Source organism: Saccoglossus kowalevskii, chromosome 17 (assembly GCF_978046115.1).
Source record: "Saccoglossus kowalevskii chromosome 17, keSacKowa6.1, whole genome shotgun sequence".
Taxonomy (NCBI): Eukaryota; Metazoa; Hemichordata; class Enteropneusta; family Harrimaniidae; genus Saccoglossus; species Saccoglossus kowalevskii.
Genome location: NC_140657.1, coordinates 24,355,052 through 24,375,329, shown reverse-complemented (window position 1 = coordinate 24,375,329; position 20,278 = coordinate 24,355,052). Strand labels below are relative to the sequence as shown.

Below are 20,278 nucleotides of genomic sequence, written 5' to 3'. Positions count from 1 at the left end.
ACAAGGTTTGGAAGACCACATAGGCATGTGTCGCTAAAGGGTCGTGTTTCTAGGGTTAGGGACTCTTGAAATGGGTATACATTTAGCAAATAACACGTGAAAATCTCCATAAGCACCTTCTTTAAGCATAAACAACGTTATTTCAAGAGGGGAAAACAGCCACGGGTTCGTTTTTTAACAAGTCGTTATATCTTGTGGGGAAAAAAACGAAAAAAAAACTTCAAGTTTAATTGTTATTTCGGTAGCGGGAATGTTCATACCGTAATAAGCAATGGGAAAAATATTTACTGCACTGGAGATGGGTATAATTTTAACGCATTTCGAATGTCTAGAATAGACATGGAGTCTAGACGTATCTATGGACTCTCTTGTCATATCACCACAAGGATACTCTCTCTTGTATTATACTGTAAACACTCATAGCAAAGCGTACATAGAAATGAAAATATTGGTGGCATTAATATAATTGGGAACAATATTGAGGAATTTATGACAATTTGACGTCTTTCGCCGGGATACGTGGGCTCATCTGGAGATAAATTTACAAATGGGCAATGAATGTATGATGTCTTGTTCAGAATGACTTTCCGACGTTTTTAAGCGTTATACACAAAGATTTGTTTGTTTGTTTGTTTTTCAGAAAAGAATTACAAAGTTGAAAAGAGAACGAAAATGGATTTATTCTTGGAAATACGTTGTAATCATGAATCAGGCTGGGACTGCACAACACATAAGTACGTTGGTGGCGCTCTTTCTTGATGTCGGGATGCAAGTACGGAATACACAAACATGCCATGAACCATGGCAGGCTATACTCACATTCATACACACACTACTTCGTGTCGATGTCTCAATCTCTGTAAATTTTGAGCAATATTAATCGTGCAAATACGAAACAAATATTGTAAACATATTTTCATAGGTTTGGCAAGCAATTAACCTAATATGTTAAAAACACCGCCATCCGGATAGACTTTCTTGCAGTCTGTTGCGATTCTGATGAAAAATTCTTGAAAAATAAATATAAATTGCGTTAACGAGGGGTGAACGCGAAAGTCATGTGACCGCGAAATCTACTACTGCCCGTCCCGGTTGAACCATGATTTGACTGCTCCTTTTTTTCTCCCCGACCGGACGAACCCTTCCTCGCCCTACTTAACTAACTCTGCCTCGCTCTGACTGAGCTATCCCGACCTATCTATCAGGAAGATCTATATTTTATAACATTATCGGCAGAACAATATAGACGTATATTGGAGAATAAATCTTTACGACGATTGAGTTCTGGCCATATGATTTGACGCCCATTTTATCCAGATAAATTATAAATATCTGAAAAATATTAACCATTACAGTTGTAGAAAATGATGTGTTTAACTATAATACGTCGTACGGATGTGCCCTGTCATCCACATTATCTCTTTAACATAACGTATAATGTTCTTTATAATATGGCTGTTTTGGAAAATTTTGCATTAAAATAAATAGTATATTATAAACACCTACAAATATGCAAATATGTGGCAACCCTTGAATATATTGTTTATTCTTTCTACACACCCCACTAATATCGAGCTACAATGCTAGTAATATCCCATTACCTATTCACATTTATGCACACGTTACCCACAAACACTGTGTCAAGCTTCTAGAGAATACTCATAATGTTTATGGCAGCTTATAACTCCTCAACTAATGCCTAGATACAATGCTAGTAATATCTTATCGATCACATTTATGCAGACGTCGTAAACACACTGTGCGCCGTGAGCGTCTCGGGAAATAAAATACTCTATGTTCATTGGCCAGTTTATATGCTACCCAACTAATGTCTAGATAGAATGCTTGTAATATCTCATTACACATTTAAATTTATGCAGATGTGAAACACGCATATACTTTATAACCGTCGCGATAAATATAATACTTTATATGCTATACGATGGCAACCAACCAATCTATCTATCAGCTATCAAACTTTATTGGAACGTGCTGGACTACAAACACTGGAGATGTCCAGGAATCGTGACATACTTAATCAAGTTTATAAAAGTGTGAACAAACTCTCCCCCATCTTTTATTTGGTATTTATACAAGGAGAAAAATGTAACGTACAATTTGAGAAATTCTCATCAACTAAAGTTAAAGCGACCAAGGACAAAACGCTATAGACTGTAGTCATTGTCTTATTATGGTGCTAAAATGTGGAACTCGCTTCCTAACCGAATGAAGGAGTGCAATGATTTATATTCTTTTAAGCAAATGGTGTCATTGTGGTCACCATCATTTTAGGATATTTAATTACTTAAACAATTAATTATTTGTGAAGTCTTACTGTTGTTTTTCTCTGTGTTTGATGTTTGTAATTTTTGCTTTTGTTTGATGTAATTTTTAGTAGTCAGTGATATTAGCCTTTGGCTAGATATTTCAAACTGATTTTAAATAAACGAATTGAATTGAATCAACATTTACGGCCAATAGCTGACCGCATTGAGATATTACTTTCATCGCAGCTAGGCATTTGTTCATACTGGAGTGAAATTCACATACATTCTAAGCTATCTTCCTTTAGACCCCGGTGCTTTGTACGCTTTAAGTTCATTTAAGGTAGATTTGCATGTTTGTGGGCACTTGGGAGTGAATTTTTTTTTTTTTGCTTTTCATTATCCAAACAGTCTTGGCTATAGACTGTTAAAATTTTGTAGAATTATGAATAGTGGAACATACTCAAAAAAGGATTTTAAAATATAAATAACAGGTGCAAACATTATCTTTTTTGAATGCTTAGCTAGATTTAGCAAGGCTATACATAAATAATAAAAAAAGAAACGTGGTGAAAAAAGAAATGACGGGATCTCCATATTATGCATTATATTTAACTTTTAACAAAACGATAATACATTTAAATTTGGAACTGTTACAGCCATTTTAATTATGAGCATTAGCAAAATTCTTACTGAGTGAATTGTTATGCAAATTAGCAATTATCTCAGCTTCTTGTTAGTGCACATTCCAGAACTTTAAAAAAAGTAGCTCCTAGACGCTTTGACCTTTTGTTTTTAAATTTTCACAAATGATTGACAATGTGTTTATCTTCAAAACGCCGTTGGGGCATTGTTTTTGGTTGAACAGTGTTACAACAATCATACAGACAACTAGCCTGAGTGTTAATTTATGCATAAACTTGAAATAATGAAATTTGAGCTGCTGCCCTGCAAAATTGACAACTGGTAGATTTTTTTCAAGACAGCACTTTCTTCACAGTAAACAGATGTACCCGTAAACCAATTTTGAATGGTTTATAAGCTAATTTTTTTTAAATCACTTTTGACCAAAAAAGCACATTTTTTTGCATATTTCAAACTACAGTGTCCATAAAAAAATACTAACAAAATTTTAAAATTCATACAATAAGCTTTCCGAAAATATATAGTTTTGTGGACAAGGGACGTCATCTTGGTTTCCTAATTAACTAATTAAAATACCTGTCAGGTGAACTGCATCTCTACCTTAAAGCATACATTATCTCTTTCTATTGATAAACTGATTAATTAATAAAGCTTTTTTCAACTGATTTAAAAAAAATTGTGATCATTCTGATCAGCATAAAATTTCTTGTATAAACTGCTAAAATAATCGCATCATTCCTGAATAATGTCGCTTGTAATTTTACCTTACCTTTTTAAAAAAAAAAAACATATCCCATAACAGAGGTATTGCAATAAAATAACAGATTTAAATTCAACATCTCGTTTGTCATTTATAATAAAACCTTTTTCAAAATCAGGACACCAATCAGAAACTGCTTTTTAACAGTCTGTTTGGGAACAAATTTAATTTACAAACGGACTCAAACACGACGCACGTACCGGTGGCCTTTTTTAATTGAGTGCTTAAAAATCAATAAGGATTTTTCCCACAGCGCGGACAGTGTGGTCAATAGTCCCTATGGAACGTTACGCGCATACACCTTCTTGATAATCTCAGCTTTTTCATTATCACGATGAAGTGCGGGCGATTGTCTACCCTCTCCCATACCCAGTAACGACAGTATTTCGCAGTTGATTTATTGCCAGATGCAAACCGTCGTGTCATAATTACGTCATGACTTTCCAGGATTATGAACATTATTAGATCAAAACGTGTACACTCGCTTAACAGCCAAGCACCGAACTATTCTGGTTTTAACAACGCTATCATGCTCGGTAGAATCACTCACAGTCATTTGGATTACGATGCCATTCCTGTCGCAGTTAATGATAACATTGCCACCACAATGGTCGGGACACGAAAGACCCCCGAACGATGTATATCGAATGCATGGCAAGAGCTGATTGCCACGGACATTGAATTAACCAACGTTGTGAGCATATGTTGCCGTGAAGGCTCAAAATGGTCGAAACTCAGACGACCGTTGAAAATACTTGAAATTGTCGGCCACGGTTTGTTGTGGATCTTTGTTGCTTTGGTGGTGATCGTGGTCACAACGGACGCCGAAATTGAACAATTCATGGTGAACATTTTATCAGGTGCATTTACTTTCATTATAACATATTTGAATTATACGTGCGGACGGCAATCGTATCACCGTCAAACTTGAGCATTGCATAGCTGTGTTTTTTGACACCTCAGAAGAAAATCCCGTGTATCAATTTTCACGGTAGACAAGTCTGCCAGACAAGTTTTCTCAAAATACGAGCAAGTATTAATTATCTTTAACCACAGTTATCGGCTTGTAGTTTTCATTTGCGATGCGTGTGGTGAATGGCAACGGTAATACACTTTGAATTCGAAAGTTAACTTCATCAGTTGAAACCATGCATAAGTAAAATAATATGTAGACGTGCTACCCTATGTATGTGTTTAATCCTATTGAGACATATATGAAACTAACGTGCCAAGCACTCTTCCATTGTAAGTTGTTTCAGCCACCTTGAAGTTGAAGTATAGAGTCGTTCACATGCAAAATGTCTTGGTTCGGCTTTGATATCAGCACGGACCATTTATTACGTTTAGCCGATTTACATTTGTAGCGTTCATGCGTGGCATTCTTGCTTTGTCCTGTTTGTAAATGAATGAATGAATGAAATTTATTCCGCCAAAAAGGTTTTAAACAACATTAAATGTAGAAATTGTACAAGTAAATATATTTATATGGATAAATAATGAATTCTGCTTTTTGTGCAACTTTTCCAGAAATCAATAATGCAACATAATACTTGGAACAAGAATGTAATGCCATATTTGGAATTAGATGTTTGAATACTAGTCATGAAACGCATTTAAGCATATACAAAAGTACACCAACATCAATCCGGTTCTGACACGTGTGTGAACATTGTTGATCAAGCATTCATTTCGATATTTGCGTGTGATGTATATTACGGGTAATATACTGGAGGTAACAAAATAAACCAAATGAGTTATAGACATGGAGGTATAGTACTGACCAGATACAACCATGGAGGTATATCCCCGACCAGATACAACATTAAGGTATATATCTGACCAGGTTCAACATGTAGGTTTAGCTAAAACCAGGTACAACCATCTAGGTTTAGCTCAAACCAGGTACAACCATGTTGGTTTAGCTCAAACCAGGTACAACCATCCAGGTTTAGCTCAAACCAGTTACAACCATGTTGGTTTTGCTCAAACCAGTTACAACCATGTTGGTTTTGCTCAAACCAGTTACAACCATGTAGGTTTAGCTCAAACCAGTTACAACCATGTTGGTTTAGCTCAAACCAGTTACAACCATGTAGGTTTAGCACAAACCAGTTACAACCATGTTGGTTTAGCTCAAACCAGTTACAACCATGTTGATTTAGCTCGAACCAGGTACAGCCATATAGGTTTAGCTCGAACCAGTTACAGCCATGCTGGTTTAGCTCGAACCAGTTACAACCATGCTGGTTTAGCTCAAACCAGTTACACGCATGTTGGTTTAGCTCAAACCAGTTACAACCATGTTGGTTTAGCTCAATCCAGGCACAACTATGTATGTTTAGCTCAAACCAGGTACAACCATGTAGGTTTAGCTCAAACCAGTTACAACCATGTTGGTTTAGCTCAAACCAGGTACAGCCATGTTGGTTTAGCTCGAACCAGTTACAACCATGTTGGTTTAGCTCAAACCAGGTACAACCATGTTGGTTTAGCTCGAACCAGTTACAACCATGTAGGTTTATCTCAAACCAGTTACAACCATGTTGGTTTATCTCAAACCAGTTACAACCATGTTGGTTTAGCTCAAACCAGTTACAACCATGTTAGTTTATCTCGAACCAGTTACAACCATGTAGGTTTATCTCAAACCAGTTACAACCATGTAGGTTTATCTCAAACCAGTTACAACCATGTTGGTTTAGCTCAAACCAGGTACAACCATGTTAGTTTATCTCAAACCAGGTACAACCATGTTAGTTCATCTCAAACCAGTTACAACCATGTTGGTTTAGCTCAAACCAGTTACAACCATGTTGGTTTAGCTCAAACCAGTTACAACCATGTTGGTTTAGCTCAAACCAGGTACAACCATGTAGGTTTATCTCAAGCCAGTTACAACCATGTAGGTTTATCTCAAGCCAGTTACAACCATGTTGGTTTAGCTCAAACCAGGTACAACCATGTTAGTTTATCCCAAACCAGTTACAACCATGTTGATTTAGCTCAAACCAGTTACAACCATGTTGGTTTAGCTCAAACCAGGTACAACCATGTTAGTTTATCTCAAACCAGTTACAACCATGTTGATTTAGCTCAAACCAGTTACAACCATGTTGGCTTAGCTCAAACCAGTTAAACCATGTTGGTTTAGCTCAAACCAGTTACAACCATGTTGGTTTAGCTCAAACCAGTTACAACCATGTTGATTTAGCTCAAACCAGTTACAACCATGTTGGTTTAGCTCAAACCAGTTACAACCATGTTGATTTAGCTCAAACCAGTTACAACCATGTTGGTTTAGCTCAAACCAGTTACAACCATGTTGGTTTAGCTCAAACCAGTTACAACCATGTTGGTTTAGTTCAAACCAGGCACAACCACGTTGGTTTAGCTCAAACCAGGTACAACTATGTTAGTTTATCTCAAATCAGTTACAACCATGTTGGTTTAGCTCAAACCAGGTACATGTGTATAACCATGTTAGTTTATCTCAAACCAGTTACAACCATGTTGATTTAGCTCAAACCAGTTACAACCATGTTGGTTTAGCTCAAACCAGTTACAACCATGTTGGTTTAGCTCAAACCAGTTACAACCATGTTGGTTTAGCTCAAACCAGTTACAACCATGTTGGTTTAGTTCAAACCAGGCACAACCATGTTGGTTTAGCTCAAACCAGTTACAACCATGTTGGTTTAGCTCAAACCAGTTACAACCATGTAGGTTTATCTCAAACCAGGGACAACTATGTTAGTTTATCTCAAATCAGTTACAACCATGTTGATTTAGCTCAAACCAGTTACAACCATGTTGGTTTAGCTCAAACCAGTTACAACCATGTTGGTTTAGCTCAAACCAGGCACAACTATGTATGTTTAGCTCAAACCAGGGACAACATGTAGGTTTAGCTCAACCCAGAGACAACCATGTTGGTTTAGCTCAAACCAGTTACAACCATGTAGGTTTATCTCAAACCAGTTACAACCATGTTGATTTAGCTCAAACCAGTTACAACCATGTTGGTTTAGCTCAAACCAGTTACAACCATGTTAGTTTAGCTCAAACCAGTTACAACCATGTAGGTTTAGTTCAAACCAGTTACAACCATGTTGGTTTAGCTCAAACCAGTTACAACCATGTTGGTTTAGCTCAAACCAGTTACAACCATGTAGGTTTATCTCAAACCAGTTACAACCATGTTGGTTTAGTTCAAACCAGGCACAACCATGTATGTTTAGCTCAAACCAGTTACAACCATGTAGGTTTAGCTCAAACCAGGTACAACCATGTAGGTTTAGCTCAAACCAGGCACAACTATGTATGTTTAGCTCAAACCAGGTACAACCATGTATGTTTAGCTCAAACCAGTTACAACCATGTAGGTTTAGCTCAAACCAGGTACAACCATGTAGGTTTAGCTCAAACCAGGTACAACCATGTAGGTTTAGCTCAAACCAGGCACAACCATGTAGGTTTAGCTCAAACCAGGTACAACCATCTAGGTTTAGCTCAAACCAGTTACAACCATGTAAGTTTAGCTCAAACCAGGGACAACCATGTTGGTTTAGCTCAAACCAGTTACAACCATCTAGGTTTAGCTCAAACCAGGGACAACCATGTTGGTTTAGATCAAACTAGTTACAACCATGTAGGTTTAGCTCAAACCAGTTACAGCCATGTTGGTTTAGCTCAAACCAGGGACAACCATGGTGGCGTAGCACTGATCAGGTACATCGCCAGAAGTAAATTGCTGACTAGATAAATCATATGGATTCTAACAGTGTGTTAGTAATGGTGTGCTGATATGTATATTGCTACTTTGTTAGCAAATCAGTGAGTTACATTTCAATACTGTATGTTAGGTTGCTTTTTCGTTTAGTTTCTCGATCTTAAAGTTGTATTGAAGATGAGCGGCACTGAGGGTAGATCGAAAAATGTCGATGGCAAATGCAAATTGTGTCAACAAAGGGGATAACGAGGATTAAGTGATAGATGTTCTAAGGGGATTAAAATTTATACATACACCGACAGGGTGAATAGGTTACTTTGTGTAACACACCTAGAACAACATGGCTATGTACACCTCACATTGTCCTTAACACGTCCGAGGAATTACGAAGGACAGTACAACTGTAAACAGGAATGTGTATCTATTTTGCCCTTTTCAACTTTTCACGGTCAGTGTTCGTTTTCATGGCGTATTAAAGAAAAAAAAAAGAAGGAAGTATGTAATGTACATGGAAATAGACAACTTAAGTAAATTGAAACACGCAATGCACGAATCGCGCCTGTTGACTGTTCCTATTATATTTATTTTAAGTGGGGACGAGTTCAGCACATACATTGGGGAAACTAATTTGACGAACAAATTCGTGCTTTATTGTAGGTAAAGATTTACTCTACGCATTTACGTTTGTGTTTCTGTTTCTGTGAGTGTTTGAACAATGACTGCATGTTGTCAGAATACATTGTGTGTTATTGACAGAATGTGATTGCTCTGTAAAACTGATTTTTTTCAAAACAATTTCAGAGAGGAAATACTAGTATACATTTGCTACATGCATAAAAAAACATAATTCTGGTTTATATAATTACGTAGAATAATCGAACTGAATTAATTAATCCCAAGCGACCACCCACCGGCATGAGTTTTGTTGTCCTTAGAACGAGGCTACACAATATTCGAAAACACTAATGTGAAACTCAACCTCGTTCGCACACAACAGTTTGGTAATGTTAGTAATATTTTTCATCTTTTTTTACGAAAGTAATTCCTAAGACAAACACGTTGTAAGAATGATTTATTTACATCTGATGTTCCATGAGATGATGAAAGTGGAGCAATAATTTTTAAAAAAACTAATTCTGTTGAACTCTAAAAAACTTAACTGTATTATATTATATTATTTGTTATGCTTTTCCATATTTGAAGCGAGATACATTTAATTATATCAGTGGAAAAGTGTATTCGGGACCACATATGTAGAGGTTACCCAATTGAAGAAATTTGGTTTTCTGCAAATATTTTGTTATATGCCTGGCAATTTTTATTAACATTTTTTTTTTACAATTCTCCTACACTTTGAAAGTCATTGAGCGATTTTACTTGCGACGATTTTGTTTTACAAAATCCTCTAGCGCACACCCAGTTTTCAACACGGGAAACCCCGTAGGATTTTAAATTCCACGCACTATGCACATATAATCAGTCAGAGCAAGAGAACCACGTTATTTCCTGTCACAGCTCTCTCGCTCTCAACGACATTTCAGCGGCCATTTGCTTCTAAGATATATCCTATCGATGGTATAGTTAAAGCGGGAGGGTCGTGACCTGCGCACGCGCAGGAATTGAGTCCCAAGCAACGATAACAACACACGCTGAGAACGCAAAGGCTCATGGGTATGCCATTGTTTGTAAAAATTGACACGCTATGACCACCTGACGCATGCGTAGGTGACGACTCCCCCGCTTTAATGGTGTCGGGAAGAAAAAAAAAACATAAATATTCTAGTGTTCGTATTTCGATTATTCAATAAAATCAGTTTCATTTGAATGAAAAACAATTAGATTCGAGTAAAAACAGAGGGTTCGTCACATGCGCACGCTCTAAACGCAAAGGTTCATGGGTAGACGTTTGTTTGTAAACAACGTCACGCTACGGCTGTCTGACGCATGCGCAGGTGACGACGCCCTTGCTTTAATGTGTCATTATGTGCATATCTTGATAACAACCTATGCTTGCAACGTTTTCATTAATTCCATGTCATTCTCTTACAGCAATTTGCATTGATGTTGTCGTCGTTATGGTCGTAAAATTTCTGGTTCGTCGGCCTCGTCCAAGCCAGAATACTAGTGATACTTTTGCAACCATCTCAGCCAATTCAGCGGGACTTTCTTTCCCATCTGGACACAGTACACGGTCAGTTCTAGTCGGGTGTATCCTAATATCGAAGACGAAAATAAGTGCCACCACCATGGTCCCCGTTGGAATGTTCCTCACCAGTATCGTCGTGTCGCGGTTGCTGTTAGGACGCCACCATGTGTTGGATGTTTTCGGTGGGATTGTCATAGGATTGATACAGTTTGTTTTCATCGATCATCATTGGATGTCTGTAGACACGTGTCAAATGATCATACAGTCGTTTTACCTGTTGTAGTTAGCACCGCAGTCTCCTATATTTAAAGCGGGAGGGTCGTCACCTGCGCACGCGTGGGAATTGAGTCCCAAGCGACGATAACAACACACGCTAAAAACGCAAAGGCTTATAGGTAGACGCTTGTTTGTAAGCAATGACACGCTATGGCCAACTGACGCATGCGCAGCCCGGATGCGCAGATGACGACTCCCCCGCTTTTACCTCTAACAAACATCAGTCAGTCTCTCTACAAACGAAGTGTTTTCTCATTACATCACAACAAGCAGCACAGGTGTATATTTTAAATAAAGTTCACACAAGTAAAATTAACTTTATTAACGGACCTAGTCCTGGTATGTGGGGATGTTAAATAGTTCCTTTCACATCGTTAGCAGATTAACGTGATCAAACAGATCTGTAAATATTTAGATATTCCGCAGTAACTTATCTCGCAAATGTGAAAGACCTAAACAAGTCTATAAGAGTGTTGATTTAAGAAATCAGTTATATGTGGATTTATATATTTATATAATGATAAATATAGAACAAATATAGCGCCGTGACTGTTATAATGAAGGTACATCTATGCTGTAATATTGAATTGTAATTTCATTATCGTCATTACGTGTATGTACCAGTAACCATGGTAACATTTGCCGTTAATGTATAAATAACCATGGCAATATAATAATATAAAAGGAAATAACCAATCAGCATTGTTTAAAAGTATCATAGCGACGAAGCGCTTCTGTGGCATCACCAAAGGAGTCAAATAGACGACTCTGATCGGTTGTGAAGTCGTTAGTTATTTATAATATAGTAAACCTCACAAAACCATTATTTTTATTGCCATGCGACTGAAGATCACAGTACGTCACAGAATCTTCTCGTCTCTAGAGGGCAGTAGTAGGAATGTGTGACATGCGTGCCCCGTATCGTGTCAAAATTCTCTCCTGTCAACTGTTTTTCAAAGTCACAACCTTGAAGTATCGCTCATTTTGGAAATGTCAATTATTTGCTTAAAGTGGAGGGTTCGTCACCTGCGCACGCCTGGGAATTGAGCTCCAAGCGGCGATGACAACGCACGCTCAAAAAGAAAAGGCTCATTGGAAGACGCTCGTTTGTAAACAATGACACGCTTTAACCGTCCGCCACGTGCGCAAGTGACAACCCCCCCCCCCCCGCTTTAATGAGGCGTTGCATGGTGTGTTAGTAAGTTGGAAATTCTGAATTGTAATTCATCTCCAGTGTAAAAAGTATTTCTTTTTTGTCAAATTAAAACATATGTTTATTCATTTACATGGTTATGTATATCCCACAGTATTGACCGCAATATTGGACTCGATTTCCACGCTGCGTCCCACCCTAATCCAGTTCATGGTAGGTTAGGCCAAAGAAAATGTTTTGTTGCCCTCGGAGACCGACCGAAAAATATGAAATATCGGGTCGCGGTTTTTTTTTTTTTTTTTTTTAATAGGCCGAAATATTACAAACTCGCCATTTTAAGCAGTAAAAGAGTTTCCACTAAAAATTAACGACCCCGAACCGTTGTTTGATCCCCCTGGGTCCCCGGGGGATAAGTGGCGACTTTGAAACTCGGGTTGATCTGTATTTAAATACAAAAGACTGAAAGAAACACTTTGATTTTTGTGTTTAATATCTAGCATGCGTTTGATTGATTCCCATATACCTCGGCTATTTACGATACCCTTAGTTTTCACGAGTTTAAAAAAGAAATCCGACCGACCGACCCAATTTTTCAATTTTCCGACTTGAGGGCAACATAATTTGTTGGCATTATCAATGGTATTGGTTTGAATCGTAGTTGAACACGAGTGGCTCGCCCGTGGTTAGGTAACAGTGGCGAGAAAATGAAACCGAGTCTATCCTTCTATATGGACTGTGATTTTACCGATAGTTTATGGACTTTCATGGAATTACACATAAACCAGTCCTGGATATGTGTGACAGTGAAAATATCTAACTTAGGAGGTGGTAGTAACATTGAAATATCTATCATTTTACCACCACTGGGGGCAGCACATACACGCAGCACAATTCATTACCGTAGAGGGAAACATAATGCTCATACGACTCTTGCTGTTCACTTCATAATTATAGCTTTAAACAATACTTCGGCACTGACACGTGGCTACAGTGTTGCACCATGCTGATGTGCAAAACCTGTGTTATTTAAACAAAACCTCACAACAACCTGAAAGAGGAACAATGAAAACAATGGGGATGATCATATATATTAATATGGGGTTCGGATAAATATACAGATAAAACCTATAGAATAAAAAAAAAATTGTGTAAAATACTTTAATTTACAAGTTCGTCAGTCTTCAAAAGATTTAGTAGTTCACGTGGAATTAGAGAGACATCCAATCTCAGTATTCATTAGCAGAATGATGCTCAGATATTGGTATAAAATGTGTAGCCAAAATGGAACAGACCAGGAAATGAGACAATTTTATTACTCAATCACAATGGGCAAAATAAATGCAAGAAATAATTGTAGAAAATGAGATAGATGATTATTGGAGTGAGACAAAGAATAGCCTACATTACACGTGATCAAATAGAAGCAACGTATATAGCATTGTGGAAAAGCGAAATGAATGCAGAAAAATATAAATCCGGGAAAATAATAAACTATGAACCTACATTAAATTAAAAAAATAAATAAAACGGAGAAACTCTTGGGTGTAAAAGACGTCACATTGTTTAACCTATGGTCGTCCGTCAAATTAAAAAAATATTGTTTTTTTTTTTTTTTTTTAGAATCTTGCTATATTTAAAATGACAAGAAGTACAGCCAATCAGAGTCATCTGTTTGAATGGCATTGCTTACGACACCTTCTACGTCACTTTGGCGTCACGAAAACCTGTTATCGTTAGGAAAAGAAGGTTGTTGATAACGTTATTGTGATTGCACTGCACTGATCACATCTCTCGTAATTATCTCTACTCCGCCTCTCCAATGTACTGTTCAAAATCTGTTCCGTTTTGAACCAGGCAGTGAAGACCGGGGTTGAACAATTTGAAATTTGTATTTTAACGTATAGCAAATTACTTTGGGTCTCGTCCAACTAAGTTCATTCGCGAGTACGGTATATTGGACCGCATTACATGTTAAACTTTGAATATATTACTCCGCCCACTTAAATATAATGCATACTCGCTTGATATATATCTTTTAAATTTTCACAGTTGCAACACAAACAACAACATAATAGTAATCACGGTATATCATTGTATCAAGAACAGCATTCATCCTCTTAATGTGTGGGACTTTGTTTTCAACTGAGTAGTAATATACGTGAGACGTCTCGACAACGCCCCCTACCATAAACACCATCCATATCGCTGGGTTCCTGCTGATTACGTTATAGGTGGGTTACAGGGAGGCGTTTCGACGATGGGTCAGACGTAGGATTAACCGATATAATCAGAACAGGACTGTGTTAACATCTGCGATGAATTTCTCTCGTCAAAATAGTCTGGTAAGTCTGTGGCTTGTTTCAGACGATGACCATTGTACATATGTATGTGTCCTCTTATTACTGCCTTACCGGCTGGTGGGTCACGTATTGCCGCACTAGGTCATATAGATATCGATACGCAGTGGTGATACCAGCTACTGGATCGTAAAAACTTCACCTAACCTACTCACCATGCTTGTTATTCTTTATTTTCTCAAATTAATTTGCAAATCACGTACAAATCACGAATCAAAATAAATATACACGATTTTGACACTATAGACACAATGACGATGACTGACATGCGCCATGTGGGTGATAACAGTTCGATGACACTTTTTAATGGTTGTATGGTCATATTCAGTGAAATATATGACCCTGACTCAAAAACTTACCAACTATAAAACCTTCCTTTATTTTAAAGCTGCATACTATGAGTCCAGTCCTAATGTAGTCCAGGCGTTCTCCTCGACCAGACAGATAATCCACCACTGCACCGCCCATGAAATAATCCGCCGCATAAACCCGACGTATAAATAGAGCGATTATTATTATCATCACTATATCTTTATCTTTATGAAACAGGTGTTTTTTTCATACATCGATTGAGCGCCGATTGCGTTTTTTTTGTGTGTGTGTGTTTTAATAATTATTGTGTTGTACTGTGTGGCAACGTCTCCTCGAAGAGAATTTATAATACAATACAACACAACACAATATTTTTAAATTAACGTCGTCACGAAACTCATAACGATCTGAAATTGTCGCTTCTGTGCTTTCGTGAAAGAAGTACATGTACTAATGATTTTGTGTTTCAATTAGAATAAAAAGTAATGTTTCCGGTTTCAAACTTTAAATCATATTTTACAGGATAGCAGCAAGCATTTTGAAAAATCAGAAAATAGCCATAATTCTACACATCGTATATATTAATTCGGTAATGGATATTTCGCGTCTTATTCTGTAATACGTGTGAAGAGTCTGATTAGCCTGATATATTCAGACAAGTGTGGCTGACGTAAGATGTGCAAAACCATTTTTTTTTTGTTTTACTAAAATGATGTCAAAGATGAGATGTATCCAGTTTGCACAATACAATTTATTTTACAATATGATTTTTAAAAGCATCATGGGCGGTGTTTGTTGTTACCCCCCCCTTTTACTGCGTTGTCGGACCTTCGTGTTCAATAACAATAACAATGGACTCGAGATAATCTTATCTGAATCTAAGAACAAAGTCCGTCGACATAAAGATGCTTCCAGCCGGGCGACTCCCATAATATACGGAACAAGAAAGACGCCACGATGGTTTTGTTGCCTTTTATACTTCGTGGTCGACCGGCTTTTTTAAATTCTTCACTATAGAGCATAATAGTATGTGCAATGCGATGTGGGCGAATATTATCATGGTAGAATATTATCACCCTGGAAACTCACTAAATTAAATTATTTTTGGTAAAATTTGTGTCAATATTACGATTCATATCATCAACAACAATATATAAAAATTTCGGTCCGCGTCAATAAGCACAATTTAAAATTGAAATATAAAAAAATGTTGTCGCGACAGAAATCGATACAAAAACAAAAATATGTGGAATTGGCAATTTTGACATTTCACATTCGGTTTTGTTTGCGGGTACAAATCCACAATAATGGAAGAATGGAGAAACTGCCATGAAAACCCGACCCACTTAAGCTGTTGTGGGCACTGTTTCTAAAATATAGATATGCACCAGAAATGTCAATATATTATGCGGAGATCGGTTTCGCCGCGCATGTGCAACATTTGTGTTGATAAACATTGATTTTCCCACAATCCAATGCTCTCTTCTAACGGAAATCATGAGTACGAGTTTTGACCTGGGTGCAACATGCACTAATTACCGCAGGTGACTCCTTCAATACCTTCCAATCACCAATTTAAGTAATTATATAGTTAAAGCTTAAAAACGTATAGGTTTGTACTCTACACAACAGTCAAAGTCGCCATCTTTGTTCATATGAGACCCATATCTCGCGCATGCGTGACGCGACGAACACCGCCATTTATTATCACGGATTTTAAATATCATTGCAAACTACTACTGGTTCCGTTTTGCACAGTTGTCTTTCGTATATCCGAAGAGCGCCGTGCAACAATGAAGTCGTGCCTACATCAACAATTTATCAGTTCAGTTAAAAAAATACGGAATAGAAAGGCGAGATATCAAAAATATTCTGGCTCCAACGAGTAGAAAAAAACACAGGAAGATATGTTTAAATATTCACTTGGCCAAATGTTATCTATAGCTAATTTAAATATGTCGTAATGATCATAAGAATACCATCGACTGGCGCGTACGTTCCGTTAAAAAACTACCTTTCTCTACGTAACATATGGAAGCATTTTGCTGAAACATTTCCCGTGATATTTTTAGATGTACAATAAAAAAAATGGTAAGGATTCCCAATAATTTATAATACACTGGGTGAAGATTGTTAATACGCTATTATATTACTGTATTATACGCTAACAACGATTATTGCATCATTTCTTAATGTTACCTTCCCGGGGATTTCCACGTCGGAAACAGATAATGGTTACTTTTCTCGACCATTCCCCTGATAGGGATTAAAATTTTCAGGAGAAAGAAAAATCCTAAAAATGGATCTGACTTCGAAACAAAAGTCTGGATATTATGCCATTTTTTACCAAATTTAGATGTTTTGAGCTTAGCGGTAGCCGGAGGATGAAGGGGAGAGAATGCCAAAATAAACACAATTATTGAAACTACATTTCAGCTTTGGTTGGTATGGAGACGTTCTTCATACTGTAGATATATTTCCATGGTAACACATACATAGACTTTGATTGCATCACTGACATCGTAGTTAAATAGTACACAGCGTCGACCTTGATTGATTTAGATCGAATCAAATTGGTTTGTCAAATATTTCCGTTAACATAGTTTGAAGTCAGTTGGATGAATCACAGACTCGGTTTCAGCCCCTCGTCGCCACGCTACAGCGAATACCAATGGCCGCAAGTGAGTCGCTTGCTTGCATCATGCAGCATATCTTTAAAAAAAATATCACCGCCGGGGGGAAGCATGCAAAAACTGGAATGTACTAGTATATTTACGGGAACACAGACTGAAAATTGAGTCTACTAGTAGGTAGATCTCAATCACTGTATATAGAGGAACGGCGATGTGGCATTCAGGCGATGTGGCATTCATGAAAAATGGCGGGAATCATCCAGGGACCCGAGCTAGACTGCCAATTGAATATATCTATAGATATATAGACAGTCCATTGAGAAAGTCTGTGTGTCTTCCTGAGTTGGCGGGTAGTACTTCAATCGTGCTAAGAAAACGTCTGCAATCTGGACCAGTGCCTCGGGTGAAATCTTGAGCATTTTAATAGTACGAAAAACCATAAAATGTCGTCTTGATAAACAGTCGTTAGTATTCCAAGAAAATGATCACTGCAATTATTTCCCGTGTATTGAGAATCCCACATGACTGCACTAGTGAACGAGACTGTTATATGATTGAACGAAACGAGGCACCGTATTACGTCATCTCTTTTTTTTTAGCTGTGTCGTGTAGTTGGAGTGTCCTGGTAGATTCTTTCAGGCTGGCCGTTGGGATGACTCTATATAGAAGTCTACGGGAGGCACATTATTTTGAGACTTAAGTTAAAGGGCGGTGGTCGTCGCGCATTCGCACGTTCGAAATTCAATGAATTTTACGCGCGGTTGTGTACGTCTCTGTGAGTCCCATGTCGAAAAGGACAATGCGACGACCACCGCCCTTGCAACGAAATGCTCGTCTATGACCGGCTAATAATACCGAATGCCTGTGTGATGACCGCAACAAGAGACATGATTCGAAATAATTTTGGAAAATCGAAATTTTATAAAATATGATTGATTTTAAATAACATACTGAAGAATACTTTATTTCCGTTTGACATTTATTTTCGCTGAAGGGATGCTTCAGTGAAAATAAAATCCAACGAATACACGTTTTTTCCCATATTTCACATTCAACTCATGAAACAACAGTGGGAATAAATTCCATACAAAACACCAAAAAAGGCTTTTCAGCGTGAGTACTGTGAGACAGCGGCGTTGACAAGGAACTAAAAAAACAATTAAAAAACTGCTTCTCCAAAATGATACAGAAAACAAATACAAACACATCAATTAGGAGCATGAGCTGGGTTTTTCACATTTTCCCGCTAATTTGTTTCCCGTGTGTGTCAGTGGGTTTCATAAAGTTCATTTTGACCACAGTCCACTAACAAGTATGTAAAAATTGACTAAAACCATAGACCTATAAAGGTCTATGCTAAAACGCAGCTACTGTGAACGTGTATTGAAACGTTGTCCCAATAGTGTGATGATCGTGAAATGGTAACTCCTTCACACATCGTGAGCTTTTATATTTTATTCAAAAAATAAAACTGAAGCAATTCATTGTTTCACACGTCGGAGCCAAGATTCAAAGTGTCAATTTTGTGCTCACAACTAACTCATGAATATTCATCACTCGTCTTCCATATATGGAAGGTGGTGTCTCTTTGGGTCGTTTTATATTTGCATAAAGAACTAGCTCATGTCGAAGGTCACACTTAGCAAATCCGTGCGAACGGTCCGCCTCCAGATTTAGTTTAACAAGACAGAGAGTGGGTTCAGTTTCTTCGCAGATCTTTCCGTTGCTAGATGGTAAACCACTTCGAGTTTTATTCGCCGTGGATCTACTCAACACAGTTCGAAACTATGAGTACAGTTGTGAAATGACATAACCGAAAGTTTTGAAACTTGTTGTTTTTAGTTTGAACCGTGACGTATTTTGTTTTTGTTGCCCAAAACATCGTCCATGCGTGAAGCGATGGAGCATTCCCTGAAGCCGTACAAAACTTTACTTCGTAAATTTGAAGGTATGTCCCCGATTTTTAGCAGAAAACAGAAAAATCGGCAGCCATTGAAGACGAAGTCGACGAACACGAGAGGGGTAGGTATCCATGTTTAATACGTTGCTTGACTTGTCGCTATCGGGCGTTGATAATGGCAAAACAAGGGCCTGTCTACATATATGTAGTACCCATGTTGTGTTTATAATCGGAGTCAGGGGTGCGGCTCTGATGCGTGGTCATCTTCATTTTTGTGTGGGTCATTCATATACCCTGTGGTTCAATACCGACGGTATTCCAGTCGCTTGCTATTATCGCGTATATATATGTAGTCTACCCACAGCAACGTTACTGGTCTCCGTGCGGTTGCTTGGTTTCCCCATCCCGCCTAGCCCGGATCCGAAGTGTCACTCGGGTCTCTCTCTCTAGATCTCGACACTTAAATACTTCCTGACAAATTCCAAAATCAGCGATTTTGCAAACCATCGTGTAATGCCATACTTTATTTTTTTCAGATCCGCAAAAAATAGATCTGGTTTTAGCTCGATTCTGTTTTATTGAATTTACATGGCCATGACAAACATTTGCATGACAAACGCAGTCCACCTCGGTGTCTTCAAAACTGTGAATGGCCATACAGCGGTTTCAATGGGTCGTAATCACTGACAATCACCGATAATCATCGGTGAAGGAAGTCTGCATGGCTTCATCTCACCTACGACCGGTGCTAATGTGTGAGTGAACATGTGTAAACAGTTTTGAAATGTTCATGTTATAGAAACCATGGAGGTAAAAAGAGACCTATGTGCGTATACGATTATTAAGTGAACATTTGAAATCATAGGGGGTTGTCAGATGATTTGTTGATAATCAAATAATCAAGCTTGACACCAAAATGCAAAATGCTATTACGTTCAAGAAAAATAATTTACAGTTAAAACAACACAACAAATTGCAATGGTCACGCATTTCCAATGACCCACCTCCCCATTATTTTAAATGGTTGACCCCTTTTTATTATAAAAACAAAATTGGCAAATTTACTTTGCAATTTTTAATTGTGCCTTGTTTATTGCAAAATG

The 20,278-nt window shown here is 37.7% G+C and overlaps 1 protein-coding gene across 2 annotated transcripts in view; it reads left to right on the top strand.

Annotated features, from left to right (window-relative positions):
- The first annotated feature begins 14,218 nt into the window (after positions 1–14,218).
- Positions 14,219–20,278, top strand: part of LOC102804279 (ral guanine nucleotide dissociation stimulator-like 1) — a 32,698-nt gene continuing 26,638 nt past the window's right edge. Inside the window, exon 1 of one of the 2 annotated variants that reach the window (XM_085492391.1) lies at positions 14,219–14,315. In XM_085492391.1, the coding sequence (XP_085348517.1) occupies positions 14,289–14,315 (27 nt within the window). In that variant the 5' untranslated portion in view covers positions 14,219–14,288. Of the gene's footprint in view, positions 14,316–18,900; positions 19,298–20,278 lie in introns of those variants that run through there. The other variant, XM_006815118.3, reaches the window with a different exon arrangement.